The 23913-nt window shown below is 47.9% G+C and overlaps 1 protein-coding gene across 20 annotated transcripts in view; it reads left to right on the top strand.

The window, feature by feature from the left end:
- The window catches only part of LOC144364729 (mitotic spindle assembly checkpoint protein MAD1-like), a 269288-nt gene that overhangs the window by 50217 nt on the left and 195158 nt on the right, over positions 1-23913 (top strand). For all 20 annotated transcript variants that reach the window (XR_013432404.1, XR_013432402.1, XR_013432400.1 and 17 more), the window contains one exon: positions 17311-17397. Coding sequence is in view for 9 of the 20 variants with exons in the window: in XM_078035773.1 (XP_077891899.1) it covers positions 17311-17397 (87 nt within the window). In the remaining 11 variants the exon portion in view is untranslated. The remainder of the gene's footprint in view (positions 1-17310; positions 17398-23913) is intronic.

Below are 23913 nucleotides of genomic sequence, written 5' to 3'. Positions count from 1 at the left end.
AAATAGTCATGCTGCCACGGAAAGTGGGGGGCAGTGGGGGGACTTGGAAGGGCTCCTAAATTCTGGACTGTAAGTAAGGGTCAGATACCACTTAGAATGTCTCCCTTTATTTTTATCAAAGCTGAATTCACTAATTCGTTGTAGGTTAAAAAGCTTTAGAAGAAAGCATAATTGCTCCCTTATGTATCCAGAAAATAGAACATAAAACCAACATCCACAAATGACCTCAATAAAATTTCCCTCTTTAGTTCATTCCGTTCTGTATAATTAATTCTTACTCGGTTACATCTTGGGTTAACAGTCTCCTAAAACCGTGTGCTTCTGGACTAAAAAGAGCTCAGAAGTCTTATCTCAGTTTGCTGATGTGTCTGGAAATAGTCTAGTGTTGCTTCTGCAGCCTGTGCCCTGTGTCACTTGTCCGAGGCCTGTGGTATCCCTTGCCTGAATGAGCCTCTGCATGTGCCCTTCTCTGTTGAGCATGGGAGCCCTGGTCTGCTGTTAACACCGAACTTCCAGGCAAGTGTTGTTAGAGCGAAGCAGAAGATGTCCAGAGATGATAGACTTACTGCCAATGGTAATTTATTACCGATAGTTTTCAAATGTGAAATGTCTGATATGGTTTTATAATAATAATAATACGAGTGACGAGGAAATTGAGTTGTTTCTGTGGCATCCAAAACAAAGATAAAAAAGGCAATTAAAAAATTAGACATAATATCACTAAGGATACTGATTAAGCCTGTTTCAAAGAAGTTCATGGTTGTTAATGTCTGATTCATCGAAATGGATGAACATAATTTTTGTAGTGAAAACAGTCTTGAGGTACAACAAACACAGAATACTGAGACAAAAATTCCAGGAACATGTGAAAGGCTATCAAACGAGGAGATTCAGCAAGCTGGGGGAGTCCCCAGCTCCCCTACCCCACTTTTTTTCATGGAACATCAGAGCCTCATCTGAAAGGCTGCCCTCCTTGACCCCCAGCCTATATGATGCTAGATTCTGATTAAAGGAAGATAATAGCTTAAATTGCACCTTTACCTTTGAGCTTGTGGTCTTTGACATGGAAAAACTTAACTGGATTATTTCCTGAGAATTTTGCTTAGTGCTTTCCCTGAGATTCAAATGGATCCCCGGATGTGAAGGTAATCACGGACCTCTGGGACTCCCAGCTGAAGTGCTATTCTGGAATATGCACTGATAACATTTTGCCTGTGCCAGTCCAGCCTTGAGAAGGCTGATGTCTCTTCTGATCTTATGACTCTTGTAACACCACTCACTTAGCAATCGTTTTTCTCATATCTTCTTATGAAGAGATCTTGCATACCTTTCAGTAAATTTAACCCTAAGTATTTTGCATTGCCAATGCTATTTTGAATAGAAGTTTATAAATGTTGCTTTAGGATATTAACTGCTAATAGATGAGAAACGATTTTTTAAAAATAATTTCTATGAAAGCAATAGTGATGTTTGCAGATATAGACAATTTTGCATCTTTTTGATCTTTATGTCTTTTGTTTTCTTTCTTTCTTTTTTTTCCCCCTTCTTCATGGTGCTGGGGATTAAACCCAGGGCCTCATGCATGCTGGACTGGTGATCTACCACTGAGCTGTATCCCCAGCCCTGTTTCCCTGTTCTTAATGTAACCCACTGTTCAGGACATACCAGCATTAGGCTGAGTGGTAGTGGTTCTTGGTGGTGAACTTGGTGGGTGCGTTCCCTGCTTCACTGTTGTATGTTTTATGGATCCTTTTTTTTTTTTTAAATATAGAAAATTTTAAAAAGACAATAGATATTTTTAAAGTTAAGAAAATAAGAATGACAGAATGACCTGTCTGGGCTGGGGTTGTGGCACACTGGTAGACCACTTGCCTTGCATGTGTGAGGCACTGGGTTTGATCCTCAGCACCACATAAAAACAAATAAAACAAAATAAAGGTATTGTGCCCATCTACAACCCCCCCCAAAAAAAGAATGATCTGCCATTCCAACATATAGGAAATCTTCCATAACAACTTAAAATACAATAGTGTGCTGTCAGATTTTTTTCCCCCCTAGGACCAATTAAAAAAAAACATTATAGGAAGGTATAATATAGAAGTAGATATTTCTTAATCTAACTTCCAGGTCTGCTGGACAGAAGTAACCTGCTTTAATGGTTCCTTTGCCTTCCTGACTTCATGTTTAACTGAGATTTTAATGTGTACATCTGGATTGCCAGATGTAATGGCCATCCACTTTTCTGTCCGGATACTGGCCATTGTGTCTTCTCTTTATCGTAATAATTATCTCTAGACATTGTCAGCTTTACTAGATTTTTTTCAAACAACTGAATTTTGACTTTGTGAATGCTCTCCATTGTATTTTTAAAATTTCCTTTGGTTTTAACCTGTGTTTCCTCTGCTTGGGTTATTTTGTATACTTTTTAGGTAATTGTGGGATTCATTGAGAACTGGAAGGACCAGAGCCTTGGAAGAAGGAATGATCTAGCCCCTGTTTCATGAATTCCTCAGCTTTGTCAGGTTCAGGTTCAGGTTCAGTGTGGGCCCTTCCTTGGGTGGTCTTCACATAAGCCTAAGGAATAGGCTTACTGGTGTTAGAAATACCAAGGTGCTGCAAGAAGTTTAACATGTGCTAGGGGGTGGTTAAGGCGACTTTACTTCTGCCAGAAGGGCATGCCACTGAAGCTGGCTAGCAAGTACACTTGGATAGGCAGTCTGCCTGCTTGTATCTTTGATGCAGTGTTCCCCCTTGCCCTATCAGGAGGAGCTCGAGGTTACAATCTCTGTACTTGACTAATTTTAAAATTAGGGTGGGCAAAGGAAAGGGCTGTAGATAAAAATGGCTACAGTTGGATATTTACATCCTAGTTATGGCTAAATACTATGTTCTGAAAATGGATCATTGAACTTTCTCATACTGGTACAATGTGAAATTGTGCTGTCAGATTTTTTTTTCCCCTAGGACCAATTTGGGGGGCAGAGAAGGGTATGGGAGAAACTAAGGTAAACATGGTGGATTGGATATACACATCTGTTTCTCATCTTCCTGAAACCTAATCCACAACAGTAAAGAGAGTTTGTTGTAAAAGGCAAAAGCTCAGTTGGGCATGGTAGCACATGCCTGTAATCCCAGTGACTTGGGAGGCTGAGGCAGGAGAATACAAGTTCAAGGCCAGCCTGAGAAACAGTGAGATACTATCTCAATATAAAGACAAAAGGACTAGGAATGTAACTCAGCACCCCTGAGTTCAATCCCCTGTACCCCAAAACAAATAAGAGCAAAATCTCATGTGAATAGGGAAAAAGAAAAGAAAGCAACAGTGTCTGTCCTTTGGAAGGTAGAATATGTATTAGAAGAGTTGGCAATGGACTTGAGAAAACCAAGTGCTAATTTGGGGGAGGTGAGAGCCAACTTGATTTATGCCGCTGAGTTTTCCCACAGCTCAGGAGCTGCAGCATCCCACCCCTCCAGACCACAATGATGAATAAGAATGATTTGTGACAGACTTGGTCAGCTGAAAGGTGGGCAGCGCCCCAGGGCTCTCACCAGCTCAGTGCCCTGGCCAGGCTACTCTGCCCAGCCCAATGAAGACTGGAAGGTCCTGGGCAGAGGGTGATGCTGCTGTCCCTGTGACAGTGCTCTTGAGGGTGGCCTGCTTCCTGGAGGTTGGGGGAGGAGGCGAACTGCATGTGACTGATGCTGAGGTACCAGCCCTTGTCCTGCTTGGTCCAGAGCCTTGGGAGATAGATTCTTGTCCACTGAGCAAGAGATTAGACAACGTGGCCATGTCAAGAAGGAGTACGCAGTGGTGCTGAGACCTCTCAGCTCTCATGTGGGGAACTCTGCTGGATCCGTGCCTGGAGAGGTGCGCCCAGGTAAAGGAACTTAGAGGAAATGGAAATTACGCAAGGACAAAGCTTGAAGGAAAAAACCTTTTGTAAATATCCCCCGAGAAATAAAAGAAGGTATTTTAACAGGCAAAGAATTCTCTGAAAGAAGAACATTAGGTGAACCAGGAGAGCCCTGGGAAATCAACACTGAACAGATGTGGGAAGAAAATCAACGTACGTGTTGGGAAGCTGAGGAAATTTCCCAGAAAGAAAAGCAAAAGGATGAAGTGAGAAAAACAGAAGGTGAGGGTCGATCCAGGTGGACCACGTTCAGATAGTACAGCAGAGAAATGGGAAGCACTTGACCTTGGAACAGTTCCAATATTCCCCAATATTCCCTAGAACTCAGGGCTGAAGACTGAAGGGGCCTGTCAGTGGATGAGAGTCGGCAATGCAGGCCATCACCAAGACACGTGTTGTGAGGCTGTGACTGCTGGGCAAAGCCCCTCTGCTGAGTTCTCAGAGGATGAGAGTAGAACACAGATTTATCTGGAGTCAGCATGGGCTTCACCCTGTCAGCAGCATCTGAGTCTAGTAGAGACTAGAGCAATGTCTTTAGGAGCTTGTAGGAAAAGAATTTTCATCTTTTTTTTTTTTTTTAAGCAATGTGGTTTTGCTAAGTTGCCCAGGTTGTCCTTGAACTTGAGACCCTTTTGTCTGGGCCTCTCCAGTGCTGGGACTATGGACGCATGCCACAGTGCCTGGCACTCAACCTAGATTAACAGTCAGTGGGAGAGCAGATTTATAAAGTCTCAAAAAAGTATCTCCCTCATATCCTTTTCCAGAAAGCTCCTATTGGAAGAGTGAGTAGCTGGTGAAGAGGAAGGGCTTGCGTGCAGGGGACAGGACCTTCCTAACCATGGGAGTAAGAACCTGAGATGCTGCCCATGCCCCTGGCAGAGGGTCTTCAGTCCTCCTTGGGGCAGCTTGAGGCTGAAACCGATAGACAACCTGGCATCTCTGACATCTTGGGAGCAGATTTGATAGTTCACAGAGCTCAGGGGGGCATTGGTAGTAACTACACAGACCAGCACATGAAAAACCTTCATTAGTTTTGGAGAAGACACAAAGTAGTGCAGGAAGTGGAAATAATCACACTTTGCTACATGGCCTCTGTGGGAGTGGATTGATTCTAGAACCAGACAAGAAATCTCCAGTCTTGGGGTTTAGCTGTGTCATTGACAACAGTGATTGGGGGGGGGGTGTTCCCATGGTTTGAGGACAGTGGTGAGGAGCAAGAGCTAAGTCCTGTTCATCCTGGGAAGTTGGAGGTGATGCTTCAAGAAAGCTGCAGTGCAGTCTGAGAGGAGAAGTCATTCCCAGTGGGCTTGGCTTAGGGGACTCCAGTGTGTGCTGCGAGGGCAGGGAACTGGTACAGGAGATACAGGGCAGCAGGGGCTACTGTTCTCTGATAGACCTAGTAGGCTGACTCTTTACTGTGTCACTTGGGTAGAAATGTCTCTACAAATGGGAGGAAAGGAGAGTCTACTGCCAGTGTTGGGGTGCCAGCAGGGGCTGCTATTGCAGCCAGAGGTGTACATTTAGGTGTCTGCTCTCCTGGGTCCTCCTGTGTGCACAGACTATTGAACAAGTGTTTCTGTGAGTTGCCTGGTACTGCAGCCTGTGTCCCTCTGACCTGGCCCTGCAGGGCCATGAGGGTCAAATGCAGCATAGTGAGCAACTGCAGGTGCCTGTCAATGCCCTGAGCTTGGTGGTGCCAACTTAGTCCTCCCTGCTACCCGTGAAGGTAGGCTTTGCTGATGTCAGACTCAGCAAGCAAATGCAGCAAGGAGAATTTGCAGCCATCCTAAGGATACAGCTTACCACGCCAAGGTTGAGGCTGGGTCCTGAATGCACTGCCCACCAGGGTCAAGGAACTGTGCCTTTAGTTTGTAGTTGTCATGTGGGGAATGACAGCCATCTCAGGCTGTGTGAATTAACAAGACAATTCTTGTGAGGTTTGGGTACCTGGTGCTGAGTGGTGCTGAGTAAATGGAATCATGCAAAATACCTCATGTGGCCTTTTTTTGCTTTTGTGTCTTGAGGAGACAAAGAGCTTCCTGAGAACTCCTGGCCTTGAGCTGTGCAGTGCAGTAAGCAGATGATTCTGGCTCAGCATTGCTGGAAAGTCTGCAGGATGCTGCCCTTCACAGCCTTCTTGAGGCCTAAGTTATTTGTTTTCTAGAACATCTGATGCTGGGGAGACAACTACATGAAGCCAGGCCCACAAATTTACCATGATTCACTCTCAGGGTAAGCAGGTGGGCAGCTGGGTTCAGGCATGTTGCACCCTCACGCACCTGTTCACCTGGGACATACGAGATATCCCTTCTCCCTCTGCAGCCCCCACCTCTGAGCCCAAGTAGTGTGATGTTCACACCCCATTGCTTTCCACCTTTTGTTAACCTGAGGCCTCCAGGTAACTGGAGAGAAGCAGATCAGGACCTCTGAAGCCTCCTCTGGCCTCTTCTACCCGTCCTTCACTATCCCATGAAGCTGGGATGGTTTTGTAGGACCTTGGTAAGGGTTGTTTCTGCTTCACAGGTTAGTGGGTTGGTGAGAGCAGCCTTCACAGTTAGGTCATACTCTGCCTCAGTAGCCACCAATGATGTGCCACCCAGAGACTCGGTTGTCTCATCTATTCAGCAGCCATGGGACCCCTGTCCTTCCTGCTTGAGGGTTGTATGAGGCACTATGTGGCCGGTGGTGTTTGTAACATGCCAGTAACTGAGAACTCTAAGGATGTGCTTTGGGATTTAGTTGAGTTTCAGACCCTGGAGGTACCTAGAGGTGCCTTGGACCCTACACCCTGTAGGTTTCCACAGGAGTTGGGAGCTGCCCAGTGGTTTTCTGTGTCCTGAAAAAAATATCTGTCTTGCTTTCATCTGCCTTATATTTGGCAGTTCCCCTTGGATTTGAGGAAAGCAGTGCCTGTTTTCTTTGAAAAAGGCCAGTTTGATATACAAAGGGCACTGCCGCAGGGGTGCCCCTGGGTGAGTTCCATGACTGTGCTCACTCGGCCCAGGCTCAGCATGGAGAGTGGCTGCAGTGGATCTAAGAACCCAGGTTCCGTTGACTTGTCTGCTGCATTTCCTCTGGTCTCACACTGTGTGTGGCATGTGCCCTTTACAGTGTGATGGGTGGGTTCTGTTCTTTCACTGGAGCCCTTGGAAGTGCCACAGCAGTGGAGCCCAGACCAGGCAAACCTGGTAACTGCTCACTTCAGCTGCAGTGCCTTTCTGCCGTGTTCATGTGTCATTGAAGCATTTCCCCCTGTAACCAGGAGGTGCTCTTGGGGGCAAAGTGACCACATGTGTGCATGCGCATGCGCATGTGTCTGCACTTTGGTTCCAGTGTCCTGGAAGGCAGACTGGCCTTTTGGCTTTCTGCTTAGGAGCCTGGTTTGCTCTTGCTGTTGCCTCTTGGCTGCGTGGGCCCAGGCTGGTTGTCAAAGCTCATCTGTACAATGGGGACAGAGAGAGCTCTGGCCTCAGGAGGCCCAGTGAATGTCCTACTTGCTGTTTCTTTTCAAGTGAGTGTTGGGATTCTTAGAGTCTTCTCTGTAGTTTTCTTTTCCCCTGAAAGTACAGCAGCGAGCTACACGGGGTCCCATGGAGGCACCGTTGAGTTCTGCCTGTCTTGGCAAATTATCTGTCTTCCAACAGTGATCTTGGAAATGCTAAAAAAAGGAAGCTGTTCTGCTGTTGAGCGCCTGTGTGACTGTCTGCCATGGCCACGGGCAGCCGTTCTCCTGTGGTCTCTGCTGGGGCTTGGCTCCATTGCTGTGCCCAGCCAGTTCCCTGGTCTTGTACCTGATCCCCCTCCTCTGTCTGCCTATCACCCGGTTGATTCTGTCCCTTCAACTTCTCTCAGGTCACTGCTCCTGGCCCTCCCCTAGTGCTGTCGCACCATTTATAAACCCTTCTCAGTGCAGAGCCCACCTGGTAATTCCTATCTCCCTCTGGGACTTGCAGCTCTCTCGGCACTCCAGCACCGAGGGGCCTTGAGGAGAAGCACTGGACCTGCAGTTCTGTGCAGAGCCATTTCGTGGTCCTCACTCATCCTGCAGTGAAGTCCTCATTTCATAGCCTCGCTGCCCGCACCTGCCCTCTTCTCCATTGCTGGGTGTTTGAGTTGTTTTCTTTTCCCTGCTACTAGTAGCACTTGGGTGAACCTGGGTGCTCATCTCCTTTTACAAAACCTCCAGAATATGGCCGCAGAGGTGAGCAGTCTAAGCATCTATCCATTTAGAATCAAATCTGGAATTCTGACTGCAGCCCCCCCCCCCATGTGCTCTGTGCCCTCTGCCTCTCCCTGCCCCAGGCCTGCTGTCTAAGCCTTCCCAGGGTCCCCCTTTTGTGGCTCTGCCTCAGGACTTTGGTCTCGCTACACCTTCTGCCTGGAGTCTTGTTCTCTTGCATCATTCATATAATCAGAGGGAACAGAGTCTTAGGCAGCTTTTGTTTTTGGAGAGAATCACAAATCAGGATGTGGCATCCTAGTTCATTACTCTCATTTAAAGATGCATAAACCAAAGTTCAGGAAGGTTAAGTAAGTAGCCCAGGGCCACACAGCAAGCTCAGGGCCAGCCTGCAATCACAGTTAAGCTCTGCCTGTATGTGGCTTTTGCTTTTCCACAGTTCTGAGACCTTTTCTCTCCTTTTATTACTCAGTGAGTTCAAAGAGAGCATCTTGCTAATGATGGCTTCTTTCTGAGTTTCTGTATCCGGTAAAGTCCTTTGTTCACACATTGCTTTGATTGTTTCCCCAGCAGCCAGATTGACTTGATTTTTAACTCACTGTTCTCCCTGATCTCCTGCCTCTCCCTGAAAGAAATCCTCAGAGGTAGAATAGTTGGGCCTCAGGTATTCGAGGAAGGCTTTCCTAATGCTTAATGTTAAAGGCACGGTGAGAGTGGGACTGTCAGGAACCATGCGCTGGGATCTCTGAAGTCACAGTGTGATTGGTGTCCCCAACTGGCTCCCAAGCTTACTTCCAACCACAGTTGTATTGCCCAGAGTGAATCACCACTGTATGGGGTGTCTTGTTTCACTTTGCACCTTGGATACTGTTGTCGGTAGTAGATGGGCTCCTATTCTGAGCTCTTGTGGCTTACCTTGGCACTTCAGCCCCACGAGCTGAGCTTGCCCCTGATGTGGAGGGAGGGTTCTGCTGTTCTACTGACCCCAGTCTCCAGCAGCTCTGGCCATTTCTGTGCGGGTACTTTGTGCAGCACTGCTCAGGTAGGTGTCAAGGATGTTCTCCAGGGCCACGTTGTGGGGATCCTCGGCTCAGGTGAAGGGAGAATCTGATCTTCTGCCCAGACCTTTCTCCCAGCCTTGCTGCACTGGCCGCATAGCAGTGTGTTGACACTGTGTAGTCTCAGGCCACCAGTGCTGTCCTGGAAGCCCAGCCTGCTGTGAGCAGTTGCGCAAGGCCTCTGTCCCTGCTCCTGTTCTGAGCTCCTCGCTGAAATTGTGTTTGGGGCTGTTATCCAGCTGCTATCTGAATGTTTAAAGCATTCAGAGGATCAACTTTTCCAAAGAGTGAGGGAAGTGGGAGAGAAATTACAGCATTTGTTTGAGAGGTTCTAAGAGCTTTTTTTAGCAGGAACAGTTCAAAGCACGCCTCTTGTTAATCAGAGGAGTGTTCCAGCATCCCTGCGGTGGTCACACTGGCTTAATTGGGACCCAGGCTGCTTTGAAGTCCTTTTAATCCTTCCTGAGCCGGGAGAAAGAATTCGAAGGCAGCAACTGTAAATTTGAAATTTCTTCATTTTATTTACATGTGTCTGGGGACCCACAAGGCTCATTTGCCTGAAGCAGTTAAGCCGCATTGCTGGCTTTGGACAGCTGATGAGATCTGGACCTTACGAGGCAGGGGGTGGGAGGCCAGTACCTGGCAGAGGAGCTGCAAAACCACAGCTGAGTGAGGACACAGTTGCAGGGTCCCCCTTCCTGCTCCGTCTTGTCGCTGTGCGCCTCCCTGTGGTCCCCAGAGTCACTCTGTCTTGCCCTGCCTCCAACAGCCAGCCCTAGTCTGCTGCACCTCCTCAGGGTTGGGAGTTTGCCACCTCACAGAGCCCTTATCTCCACCCCGTTCCATCCTGCAGAGCTGAAATCCACACATTTGTAATTTTGTGCCAAGGCTAAAGGTGTTGGTTCATTGTGAAGTCACCTGGGTACAGAATTTGCTCTTCCCAAGGTCATGTGCCCACTCCATGTTGCCGCCCGCTGCTCATGGTCTAGTTCTTCCAGCTCCACAGAGGTGGCATCCAGGTGGTGGGGTGGAGGGAGGTGGACCCAATGGTGGCAGCGCTCTCCTGGCTTTTCCAGGCAGTGTCACTCCTGAGCCATCTGAGTTGATGGTTTCTCAGTCAGACCTGAGTCTGTAGCATTCCCTGAGCCTGCCAGTGTGGCGCTGCACGTTTGCATACTGTGAACCACACAGGTGTGGGTGTGGCTCTCTGAGTGTGTGCAGTTCCCCTTGAGACAACACATTTTCTCTCTCCAAGAAGTTCTTTGGGTGGAATTCTCCTGTCACCCTGCAGCTACAACTCAATTTCACTTGACCTGGAGCCTCTGAAAATTCTTCCCCCTGAGCTTGCACTGCTCACTTCTGTGTTGCTTAGTCTGTGGAAGGTGTTACCTTTTCAGACATGGTTCCTGACCGCCTGTGAGCATTGCACACCTCACTCTTGTTACCTGTCCTCTTCCCCCGCTGGTCTTCCTTGGGAATGTAGTGCACATTGGGTTCGTCACAGTGACTGCCTGCCTGCCTCAACAGGTGGGAAGTCTCCAGGTCTGTGTATGTGTGTCAGAGAGTTCTTCAGGGCTTGGGACTAGACCACCATGTGGCAGTGCTCGCTGGATTTGTTGAGTGAGATTGCCTCAGATGCAGGATGCCCAAGTCTGTCCATAGGTGCTGCTGGTGAATCAGGGTTGTCCTTCCCATTATATTCTAAGAGTTGATTCTCCCCGCCCTCTGGCCCCCCTGCAGGGGTTTTACTTCTCGCTTACAGTCCACCTGTTCTTTCTACTTCTCTGTGAGGTTTTAGACTCTGGTTCTGTCATCAAACAGATTTACTCTCTCTGTTTTGTTATTAGAACCAATAAACCTGTCATCTATCAGTGCCCAAGCAACTGGTAGAGGTTTGTAGGGGTGGTGTTGGACACTGTCTGAGAGACAGAGATCATCACAAAGGCTCACAGAGGGCTGGATGTCCCTAATTTGGTAGTCAGGTTGGGAGACATGATCCTATTTCACGGACTAGGAAGCTGGGGCTGGGATGGGAATTGAACTTGAGCCTGGCTGACTCCAGGGCATAGTCTCACTGCTAAGCCTGGCTCTCTTTTGACATCCATTTTCCAGAGGAGGGGTTGAGACTTGGAGAGGTCTGCTGATTGGTTGGAGGCCATGTAGTTGATAGCCAGTGGAGTTAGACTTTGAGCACTGGCCTGGTTTCTGAATCTAAGATGTTAGCTCTGTTCCACCGCCCTCCCCCTTTTTTTTAATGCTTCTGAGGTTTGTGGAGTCTGTTTTTTGAAAACGAGTGTAATCTGTGTGTGTGTTGTTCTCTATATGATTCCTGTGGTCCAGATGCTGCAGTATGGGGCAGGTGTGTGTGGGTGGCAGAGTTGTAGCTCTGGACACATGGCTGACACATGGCTCTCACCAATATACTCTGTTCTCAATTCTGGAAAATTCAGATAGATCCTGCAGCACCATAATTCTCATACCAGTGAGTCATTCTTAATTTTTCTTTTTCTTTTGTGTTTTTTGGTACTAAGGATTGAACTTGGGCAGTCAACCATTGAGCCACATCTCCAGCCCTATTTTGTATTTTATTTAGAGACAGGGTCTTGCTGAGTTGCTTAGAACCTTGCTTTTGCTGAGGCTGGCTTTGAGCTCATGATCCTCCTGCCTCAGCCTCCCAAGCTGCTGGAATTACAGGTGTATGCCACTGTGCTTGGCCCCATTCTTAACTTTTTAAAAGTTTGAAATGTATTTCATATGGAAAAGTCTGTCTTCAAAGGCCCCAGGTAGTCATCTATGTGCCTACACTCAAGCTAGGGGCAAGAGGTGTGGCCTCCACCCACCACCACACTGGCATCTGTTTTAGGGTGGCCATTGCTATTGTCATTACATACTTTGTGAAGGCTGCTTCAGTGTAACAGAAGTCTTATTTCTTTGAATTTGAAGGTGGATCCTTTGCAAAGTCTTAAAGACAAATTCTTGAAACATTGATGTTGAATCAGACAAATTGACTATGAAAGACTAAGAGGAAAAGTTGTAAAATCTAGGAAGACTATAGGTGTCCACTTCAAAGGAACCAACCTAAAAGTCATGAGTTACTTGTTGTGTGTGTGCTTTATGAAAAAATATAAGGTAAAGCTCTAGTTGACCTGTATTTGAAGAAGACATTTGTAGCATAGGGAATACTTGTGTATTTTTATGTTTTAAGTTAAGATGTTTGAAACACATGTATCATTCCATTCCCCTCTTAACCAAGCACCTTTTGGGATCAGTTGCCAGGCTTAATTATTTTAGGTAGGAGGCCTTTCACTAATACATCATTGTCCTGTTTATGGTATTACCTATACACAGCTGAACATTTTTAAGAAATGATATCATTGTTTTGTTGTAAATGGTCATAGTTAGATTTCTATGCATTAATTTGCTGTGGGAATAATTTGTTTTCTTTTTACAAAATTTTCATTTAGCACCTGATTCTGCAGTACAAGATTACAGTGCTGAGCTTTGAGAAATTATTTATTGAATAGCTTTTATATGTTTCCTTAGCACAAAATATTTTATACATTTTAAAGGTATCTAGAGGTAAATCTCTCAGGCCATTCTTGTCCTCTTCTGCTGGAAGCCATTGTTATTTCTTCTTCATCCTCGAGTATAATTCAGTTACAACAATGTGTATTTTTTCTTTCATACAAATGACAGCATAGAACACTTACATTCTGTTTTTTTGTGTTTTTATTTAGCAGTGCATTTTGGAGATCTTTCATTTTAATATGTAGAAAGATTCTGCATTCTTTTGATTTTACACAGATACTGTTGTATGGGTGGGTGAAGTTTATTTAATCAGTAACCCTGGACTTAGAATCCAGTGGTCCGAGTTCTCACTTCTCAGAGCTGAGCTGCATGGTATTGCTCTGGAAAGGTATCATGATTTTTCCTTCATTTCACATACGTTTCTGGAAGCCTGTGATTGCGCCAGTGAAAACAAACAAACAAAATGTAAACTGTCTCTTCTTTTAGGGAGCTTTCATTGTAATTGAGGGAGAATGATGATAACCTGACAGGCAGAGTGGGTATCTGATGGTGGTGGGCTGCGGAAGGGATGCAGGGAGAAGCTGGGGGGTGGGGTCCACAGTTTCAGATAGGATGCTTGGGAGATCCAGCTGAAAACTTGGTGTCCTGTGACCTAGAGGTGGATGAAGGAGTGGGGTGTGTGGGTATCTAGGGGAAAGTATTCTGGAAAAGGGACATGAAGGTCCTGAGGCCGAGTGTGACCGTGCTGTTGGCTTTGGAAGGCAGCAAGTCTGAGAAGCAGCAGCTTGCCGCTCCCTCCTTCTCAGATAGTTGATGTGATTTTGTTTCCATTTGAAAATCCTTTTGAGGTGTGAGGGAGGGCCTTCCAGCCTTTGTTGCTGGGGGCCTTTGATCTTGGATGGGCCTGGAGGGAGGCATGGCAGGCCACTGTGCCTGAGAGAGCAACCAGCTCTGAACCGTCCACAGGGCTGGAGTGACCTTCTGTGCTGGAGGGAAATGGGTGCTCTGGAAGATTTGTCAGTGGCCTTGTCTATCAAGGCCTGGATGGTACAGAGCAACCCTGTACTCAAAGGGTGAGGTGGGCTAATGCCCTTTGTTGAGTCTCCTGAAGTCTGGGTAGCTATGACCTCAACACCAGACTGGGACCTCCTACTCAGGGAGGCAGTGACCACAGCCCCTGCAGGTGGCTCTGCCAGAGATGGCCCAGGGTGAAGCCACTGCACTGCTTAGAGTTAGTCTCTCCTCCCCAGGAAAGCAGTAGTTCCTCTCCTCAGTCCTGGGCACCCCATATCAGCCACATCAATGTCAGATCGGGGTGACCTGCATCCCTTTTCCCAAGCAGTTATGTTATATTATTGAGAAAAGTCTGGGCTGCCTGCAGGGGTTCGCAGCCCTCAGTTCTTGCCATTTCCTTGATTTTTAGCAAAAGTATTTGCTGTCTAATATTTTCCGTTCATTCCTGTTTTGGCATCCTTTTTGCAAAAACAAAAAGCCTATCTTGTTTGTGTTGTGTTCCCTCCTTTCTGTTTGGGCCCTGGCTGAAGCCCAGCCCCAGCAATATGGTGGTTATGCCCTGCGGGTTCCTATTTTTTGGAAAAAATATATAATAATAACACCTCGGGAGAAAGCTCAAGGCTTCTCATTTGGTTTTGTGGCTGTTGGTGCTTGATTCACTTTAGGCTTCGGTATCCTTTGGATCTGGTGTCTATCAGACTTGGGGGAACTGGCACTTAGGCTTCCAAAAGTGCTGTGGCATCTGCTATAGGACCCCAAAATAGCTGTGGCTGCAACTGCCTTTGCCTCAGGGGTAGAGCAGTGGGCATGATCCCCCAGCCCTCTTCTATTCTGCACACAGCTGAGTTTGCGTCAAAATTCAGCTGCAGATGGAACAAAAAGACTTTTTCCCTGAAAGCCCCCGTTAGGATGTGAAAGGCTTCGCAGCTGAAACTAGAGTTTTCCGCAGCAGGTGTCACAGCCTGGGCTGCAGTTGGAACTGTCACTTTCTTGTCATCTCTGTGTCGGAGGCTCCCGAGGCCTCAAATGCCTCCCACTTTGTAGTTGTGAAGTGCAAGTTTCAGAATGGACTGTCGGTGTTATTTTTAGGCCATAATGGCACTTGGCGTGACTCCTTCTAGTTACAAGCACTTAGCTAATCCCTGGAGCGCCCTGGGTAAGCATCTCTGAGTAGCTTTAACCACACACAGGTCAGGAGGCTTCCGGAAAATAAACACTCTTCCTGCCAGTTGGAGGTGTGTGGGCCCCTGGTCTTTGGTTTGAGATGCATGACGGCTGTGACTGTGCAGAAATCCTCCATGATCCACAGCTCAACGTGGACTCACCTCCTTACGTGGAGCTCAGGACAGGCGACAGGAGGCCAAGTTCTTCGCTCTCTTCTCCCAGCCCTGAGCTTGTTCTGAATCCAGGGCTTCTCGTGGTTTGTCTCCCTTCTTTTCTGTGTGCCCTTTTCTCTGCGCCCCTGTCTGGGCTTCTGCTGGGCTGAGCAGTGTGCACTTGGCACCCCCTATCGGCCAGGCTCCCTGCTCCCCAGCCTGGGAGCTTCTGGCGTCTTTCCTCACCTTCTGAGCCTGCTGTGGCTTTTCCTTCGTTTTTTGTTTGTACTCATACGTGTAGTACATGAATTCTCATTGTAAGCAGTTCACAGAGGCGCATGAAGTTAAAGACCCCTCAGCCTCAATCACTAGGCCCTGCTTGACATGGAAGTAAACTCCAGATAAACTTGAGGTGAAGCTCTCTAAGGGTGTTCCATACATCTTACTTATTTTCTGTGTACTTAGAAACATGAAGTTGTGCTTGTGGATTGGGTGTCTAGATGGAGTCACGCTGGGCCTGAGCCATTTCCTGAGTGTCTGTGCTACTGGCCCACTTGGGTGTGTCTTCTGCCGGAGCAGCCTCTCAATGTGGCTGGGCTGCTGTGACAAATTCACAGATGGGGCTTGGAGCAGGAGTTTATTCCTGTTTTTCTGGAGGCTGGTGTTCCGCCTCTGGTGAGGGCCCTTCCCACCTTGCAGATTGCTGCCTGTGCTGTGTCCTTGCATGGCCAGGAGAGAGAGACTGAGCAGTCTCTTGGTGTGTCTATCAGGATGCTGACCCCAGTGTGAGGCCCTCACTGTTCTGACCTCACCTAACCCTTATCACCTCCCCAAGGTCCCATCTCCAAATCCCATCCTGTGGGAATAGGGCTTCTGCATAGGAACTTCAGGAGGACAGAGTTCAGTCCTGAGTGTCTAAACCATGGTGAGGGTGGCTTACTTGTACCTTGCACTGCTAGGGCCCTGCCCATGGGGACCCCGGATACTCTGTGGCCCAGGGTGAGTGTCTCCCCCTATATAGTGTCTTCAGTGTTGGCCTGAGAAATGGCAGTAAGAAAGGCCACTGCTGTGGAGGGTGGCCAGCAGCACTCTCCTTGTAGCTTGTTGCAGGTTCTTCCTTGCATGGACAGCTGCTTTGCTGTAGCCAGAGTAATGGCCTCCATGATCCCTGCAGGGGCTCTTCATATCCACTTAGTGAGGTGGAGGGATACTTTGGGGGACAGAGCCATGGGTTGGCTCATACCACATGGCCCCATAAGCCCTGTGCTTGCTGTGGTGGGTGGAGAGGAAAGCAAGATGTGTCCTTGGCCTTGGGCTTGTGTGCCACCTACCATGCCATGTTGGGAGCTCTTGCTGTGCACTCCACATGTGTGTCATGCTACTCGTAAAGCTACCAAGAGTTCTGGGATATGTTCTTCTGTGTACTAGTCAGAAGATGTGGCTCACCTTGAGTTTAAGCTCATGGACCAAGTGGACTGTGGAAAGCCAGATGGCATCTCTGAATTTCCATTTCCTCATTGAAATATGGAAACATAAAGAATAGGACTGCTTTGCATCCACTGGGATAGTGAATCTGGAATAGTTCTGAGAATCATGCAGTAGCACGCGTGTGGGGCTGTGCCATTACTACTCTTGCTCTATTTTTTAAAAATATTTATTTTTTTTTAGCTTTAGGTGACACAATATCTTTATTTTATTTTTATTTATTTTTTTATGGATACAACACAATGCCTTTATTTTTATATGGTGTTGAGGATCGAACCCGGGTCCGCCTGTGTTAGGCGAACACTGTACCGCTGAGCCATAATCCCAGCCCCTTTATTTTATTTTTATGTGGTGCTGAAGGATCAAACCCAGTGCCTTATACATGCCAGGTGAGCGCGCTACTACTTGAGCCATGTCCCCAGCCCCTCATTACTACTCTTAACTCTGTGTGCATGCAGCTGTTTTGGAGGAAAAGCAAAGATAGGAGCTGTTGTGCATCATTTCCATGCCAGGAACTGGGCAGCACTTTGTGAATATCATTTCCTTGGCATGGTGACACCATTATGTGTCACCCTGTTTTTATAGGTGAAATAAAGCCAAGGCTTATGAAGGTAGCCTGCTGCTATTGCATGGCTGGTGGTGGGCTGTGGCTGGACTCGGGCTGTGGTTAGTGCTCTCTGCCTCACTCATGGGTCACATGATAGACTACTCATCCTGGTCTCTAAATGGCATGGTTTTGGACCTCTATTCCAGATGTGGAATTAGGCCCACTTCTGGGGACAGATGGAACTGAATGTGTGTTCTTTATCCCTCAGGACTCCAGAGGACCTCTCCAGATTTGTTGTTGAGCTGCAACAGCGAGAACTTGCCCTGAAGGAGAAGAACAGTGCCATTGCCAGCAGGTAGACCAGGTGTCTGTGGGGATGCATGTGTTCTGGGCACTTGGGCTTAGGCAGAGGGGTGCTCTCCTGTCTCACTGGGTAAAGTAGTCCATTTTCATTGCTATAGCAGTGTACCTGAGGCTGGGTACTTTTTAGAGAAAGAGGTATGCTTATAATTTTGGAGATCGAAAGGCCTGGCTTGGCTCTGGTGGGGACCTCATGGGTGGTAGGGCATATGTGTAATGGGGGAGCACTTTGCCACACAAGAAACCAGGAAGAGCATTGGGTGTGCTCCTTCTATGACAGCCCTCATGAGAACTTGCCAAGGGGTCCTGACAACTACCTTGATCCTTTCTGAGGACAGTACATGTGTAACCTGAAGACCTTCTGCTATGCTCTAACCCTAATACCGCTGCTCTGAGAAGTCCTGGGGAATAACTCAAACCACATGTGAGATGTGGCATTTGCGGGTGGCTTTTAGTTTGAGATGGTGGGGGATTGGAAGCTCCAAGTTCCCATAGTATGGTAGTGTGACTCCACTTGGGGTACTGTGACTGTTCTGACAACATGTACCTCTGGTTTCCTGGTGGCTTGGCTTTTTGACTTGGGGGTCCCTGCTTGGATCAGGACTATTCTCATCTTTCTAGCAGTGTGTGGGCTTGGAATGACCTTGTCATAGTGTAGAAACCTGGCCCCTGGGGATGCAAGTGTGTAGACTTGTGCCCTCATGAAAGACCTACAGAGTATGCCAACCATCTGAGGCCTTTGTAAGTGACAAAAATCTCGGCCAACTGGCTTGAGCATCGAGCACATTCTTTCTTAGCCCCAAAGGAGGCCCAGAGATGGGTGGCTACAGGACCTCATCCCAGGGCCTGGTGTTGGGTTTTTTCCTCCTGACACCAAATTTGTGTTCTTTTCTGCTTCTCCAGTCTTGACACCACCTCAGTGTCTTATGATTCAGTTCAGTTTCAACATTTCTTAGAGTTTGCAGGTTTATGCAGATGCCAGTCCTTTTATCTAGTTCCCAGGTTACCTACTCTGTCCAATTACAAATTCAGGGAGCTCCATGATCCCCTCTTTAGTTTTTTTTTTCTTTGTTCTTTTTAGATATATATGACAGTAGAATGCATTTTGACATATTATACATACATAGAGTCTGACTTATTCCAGTGGCTTGCTAGAGCTCAGGAAAGTGCCTTATTTACTATCCTGATCCAGGTCAGGCAGAGCCACATGGGAGGGTGCATGGGGCAGGAGTCAGGTGCTGAGCTTCCTTGCTTTCACCAGCTGTGCCCCTTCTGTGGTCACCAACCTAGAAGCTCCCGAATCTTGCTGTTTAAGAGTTTCCTCAACCCAGTCTTTAGTCCTCCTCTCCAGGCTGGTGAGTGGGGCTGAGAGTTCTCAGCTCTAATCACTGGTCTTTCTGTGCTCATCCCCATCCTAGTTAAGTAGGGGCCTGTCCTAGTCACCTTATTAGTAGAAACCCAAATCCTTACTAAGAAAGGACTTCCTGCCACCCAGAAGATCCCAAGAGTTTTAGAAAGATCCCAAGAGTTTTGCCAGAAACTGAGTCAAAGGCCAGAATAACGGGTTGCTCTGCTTTTTATGGTCCGTTTGTTTGCCAGCTGTCTGGTCAGGCTGGTTTCTCTTATGGCCTTGAAGTTCCTGCCCAGGTTTGGGTGTCAGGAGACAGAAAGGTGAGGCCTCTTTCTTGGGTCTTTTTGGAACAAGGAAATCTTTCTAGGACTGCTATCCAGCAGATGCCCCTCACTGGCCAAAACTGGGCTGTGTGCCTGTCCTAGACCAGTCAGTGATAGAAAAGATGGAGTTCCACCATGAGCTAGGAGTTGTCTGGTTTGTGCTTACATCTAGCGGGTGTAAAACCACATGGGACTGGGCTCCTGCCTTGAGCAGAGCCACAGGGAGAAGTTGCAGCAGTGACCATGGTGTGAGGCCTGGGTGTCCTGGTGGACTGACTGCTTGGCAGGTGAGTCTGTGAGGAGAGCCTGGAGCTAGCCTCTTCACCATTGATTATTAAACCTCAGTCTTGTCCTCCTGTGCAGATGTGTTTTAATAATTTATTAGTAGCCAGAAGGAAGGGTTTCTTATTTTGGGGACTGATGTCACTTTGAAAATCAGCTTTTAGAAGCATTTGGTTATGTTGGACATAATAACATCAATTACTTTAAAAAGCTCAAATGATAAAGATTGCCTTTTGCTTTCAAAGCTACTGTCAGATGAAACAGGCATGAAAAGTGATTTGGAATTAAAGCTTTAACACTTTGCTCTTCCATCTTCTTCATTTCATTCCACGAAGCAGAATGGACTGTTAAGGGAAGGGCACTCGCTGGCATCCTTCTCCTGCCAGCCACGAGGCACTTTTCTACTTTGACCAGTAGCCACAAGTTCACGTATCTACCCAGAGAGCCATGAAAGGTGGGGAGGCATCTGCATATAGCACAACACCACCTCTGTTTGTGGATGTGAATGGGGATTTTCTTTTCGATCAGTTTGGGATGGTGTCTGTGTCTCAGGAAGCAGCTTGTGCCATAGGTAGGTGGTCTGCAGACTTCTGGCCCACTGTCCACCTCCCAGGAGGTGCCCTAAGTTCCTCTGAGAGTCAGTGCACCCTGTGGAGATGTGAGCCTCAGGGCACCCTGTGGAAGTGCCCAGTGCTCCATGCTTATCTGTAGAGTGAGTGCTGTGTTGCCTTTGTGGTGGTGTTTCAGGGAAGGGACATGAGGCCCCACAGCTGTCCCAGCCTTGCTTGGAATGTTTTTTGAGGATTGACTTATTTTTGTGGGTTGGCCTTTTATGCTGCGGCTTCACGTGGGACATGTGATATGGCCCCTAGCCCAGTGTTAGCTATGAATGGGGCTGGCGAGCACCTTGTTGCCTGGCTTGATCTGTGTGCCAAGAACCATGCTGTTGGGATGGATGGGGAGAAGGATGTGGGTAGCCATCAGGTGTTGAGGCTGCCACTCTGATGGGGGTGACCTGGGACCTCTGGTACTCAGGAGATAGAACTGAGACCCTACATGCTGAGACTTGTGTACTGGGGCTGAGAGGTCCTGCCTTTTTGTTTATTCGCAGATCATAAAGCAAAGGTGGCAGGGTGGCACTGGCCTTGGTTGTTGAGATGGATTCCTCCAGCTTTGGCCTCTGCCCTCATGTTCTGAGCTGACTGTGTTAGCCTTAGGTGGAAGGTGTCCATTGTATTTATGGAGACCTTGTAAGACTGGTATGTTTCCATGGATCTCTTAAAGGCAATTTGATAAAAATTCAGATGGTGAGAAGGAGGTAATGTGGTAGAGTCAGACAGATGCCAGGCAAGTGCCCAGCAGGTGGTCATAGGTTCTGGAAAGGGCTTTTTGGGGTGTGCTTTGTCTCCTTGCGTGATGTGTAGTCATTGCAGAGCCGACACATGGTCCACCTGAGACTACAGTGTCATGGGGTGTGATTGTGTCCACATGCTTCCCATGGCTGTGCAGACCAGTGGCCTGGGCTCCCGTCGTCATGCAGGTGTTCTTACCCACTCTTGCCACCAAGCCATCGATTGTGTCCTCCTTGTGAATTGAACATTTATTCCTCTCATTTTAGTAGCTTTTTAATATGCCATTTTGTGGCTACCCTGTACTTCATGGGCCCACTGCTGGGTGTTTTTCTTCTTCCTCCTTATCTGCCCCCTTTCTGGATTTTAATTGCTGCTGTCATAGACTTTTTAAAAAATATATTTATTTATTTTTTTTAGTTTTAGATGGACACAGTATCTTTATTTTATTTATTTATATTTGGTGCTGGGGATTGAATCCAGTGCCTCCCATATGCTAGGCAAGTGCTCTATCCCTGAGCTACAATCCCAGCCCTGTCATAGACTTTTGTAGCATGGTCCTTAATTCTTTATGATGAATTCCTGCAGTGGGACAGTTGGTGCCATGCAGATCTCCAGGAGCTTGGCCTTCAGAAGACAAATGTTGCGCATCACCCCATGCGTTGCTCTGCCAAGAGCAGCAGAAACCCTTCATTCCTGAGCAGCACTCACCTGGGTGTCTTAGTTTTCCTCCTTTGCCGATCTGACAGAAGACTGCTACTTCCTGTGTGTGCTGTCTCAGTAACGTGGTGTCTGTCACTGCGAAGCTGGAAATCAGAGAGTGAGTCAGCGGGTCCTCCAGGTCCCTCTCCTACCTGAGGTTTCACTGTGCTGCGGTAGTTCAGGCTTCTGTTGGCCTCTCGGTAGTTATGTAATAGACTTTGGCCTGTTTCCGGGCAGAGCTGTGACTCTCCCAATAGGAAGAATTCTGAGTAGGGTCGGCCACTAAGCACGGCTCTGACCTGAGCTCTGTATGAATGAGGTGTAGGGACATTGAACATCCTGCACTAATGGATGCTGAGGGAAGATCAAATGATGTTGTACCCCAGAGCCACCTGCTGGCCGCCAGCCAGCTAGGAATGAGAAAGTATTTCTAGCATTGAGCCACATGTGGCTTCTGGCTGCTGTACTGGTACAGCACGATTCTGAACTCTACACTGGACTGAAATCATTATTACTATTTTTTTTTTGTGGTGATGGGCATATAACCTAGGGCTTCTGTTTGCTGCCACTGAGTTACACCCCCAGTCCTTTTTTATTTTTTATTTAGAGAGAGGGTTTCCCTAAGTTGCCCATGCTGGCCTTGAACTTGCAGTCCTCCTGCTTTAGCCTGTTGACTTCTGGGATTGCAGGTGTGCACCACCGTGGAATTCTGTCTCTTAGTGTTCTGAGTCCACAGAGCTGGGGTCTGGAAAGCTTGATGGTGGGGCTTGTGCTTCCTTTTGATCATGTCTGCCATGGAAGGGACAGGAAGCTTTATGAGTCCTTCTACATGGCAGGAGGTGGGAAGGTGCTACTTTGAGTAGATGTGGATTTACTCCGGTGCACTTCCTTATCTCAAAAGGGAGTGTCTGTCTGTAGGGCTGTTCTGAGGGCTGTGTACCTGGTGCCTCATGGCTGTCAGTGATCATGTGGCAAAGAAAGGTCCTTTGGCTGGCTGTGCAGCCAGGGGTTGAGGTAGATTCTTACTCTGCAGAGCAAGGGCAACATGTTCATACACACCTCATAAGGCTTTTGTGCTCTGGCAGTAGGAAGTGCTTTAAGGAGATCTGAGTGTTCATTTCCATGTGAGTCCTGTCATGAACCACCAGTCCAGGCCCACTCTGTTTTTCTTTTCTTCTCCATCTTTGGACACGTTGCTCAGGGGCCCTACAATCATGGATGTGAATGGGTCTCCAGGGCCTGTCTCAGAACCCTCTTCCTCTTTGGGTGGAATCTGATTATAGTGAAGGAGCCTTGCTCTTTTTGCTGTCCTTGTCTTGGTTTTGGTTCTTGGAGTCTGATAACATCCTTCCTAGTTATGGGGCTGGGGACAGGTGAGTCATTTAGAATGAGTGGTCAGGTCTGGATGCATCCTCTGCTTACTGTCCTTGCACAGAGCTCCCCAAGGGCTATCCTGGAGCACCCTCTGCCCTTGCTGGGGCTTGCTAGTGTCCAGGGGTCCCAGGGGCCCAGACCTGACTACATACCCCCTGGCTCTGCTGGCGAGCAGGAGGCTGACTGTGGCCATGCTAGTCATTGTTCAGACCCTGAAGGGTGACAGGTTGCTGTGCTCTGGAGAATGTTGAACCACTAAGATTGGGAAATTTGTGCAGGAATTCTAGGGATCTTGCTACTTGGGGGTTCTCTCCTTTCCTAGAAATGACGGTTATGGTTTGAAGAGGGGTGGTGGAGGGAACAGGGCCTCTCAGGGCCTGCCACAGTCCACGGTTCTGCTTCCTGTCTGTAATCATGATGATGACGAGGGTGATTATGAGAGCAATCAGTATCGATGGCATTTGCCTGAACGAAGTCTGTGCCAAGTGCTTCCCGTGCAGCATCTGACTTGAACCTTAAAGACAGCTCTGGAGCAGTCACGTTGATAAACCCCGGCTTGCAGATGTGACACTTGAATGTTGGGTTGATGTGCTAGGAAGTAGTGGAGACAAGACTTGAACACAAGCCCGTTTTCTCCAGAGCTCATGTCTCAGGTCCCTGAGCAGCACCCATATACCATCCAGACCCTTTTTACTTGAGGGTGGGACCCAGGTTCCTGAACACTGTTCAGATAGGCTGCCCAGGTTCCTGAACAGCACCTGGCATGTACCATCCAGGCCCTTGTGACTTGTTTCTCTACCTCACTGGGGCCTGGGGTGATGAATCCTGTGCACTCAGTGTTGTCCAGCTGGGCTGAAGCCTTGGTCACCTTCCTCAATTCTGATTTAAGGCAGAGCTGGCTCTAAGGCCAAGTGGAGAGAAGCAACCGAGGATGGTGGACACAGGGAGCTGGTACCTGCCTATCTGTTTTGGCCACTCCAGCTAGCTGGGTCAGGCACTTGGGGCTCAAGAGCCTTTGTCCCATCAGCCATCAAGTATTGCCTGCTCTGCCCCAGACTTGCACTCACTGGGATGGCTGCAGTTTGGAAGGTCATGTCTTTCTGCCTCTGTAGAAGAGCCTTTAATTGTAG

This window comes from Ictidomys tridecemlineatus (assembly GCF_052094955.1).
Source record: "Ictidomys tridecemlineatus isolate mIctTri1 chromosome 12 unlocalized genomic scaffold, mIctTri1.hap1 SUPER_12_unloc_8, whole genome shotgun sequence".
Lineage (NCBI taxonomy): Eukaryota > Metazoa > Chordata > Mammalia > Rodentia > Sciuridae > Ictidomys > Ictidomys tridecemlineatus.
Note: the sequence above shows the minus strand (reverse complement) of the source record. Positions and strands in the feature narration are given on the sequence as shown.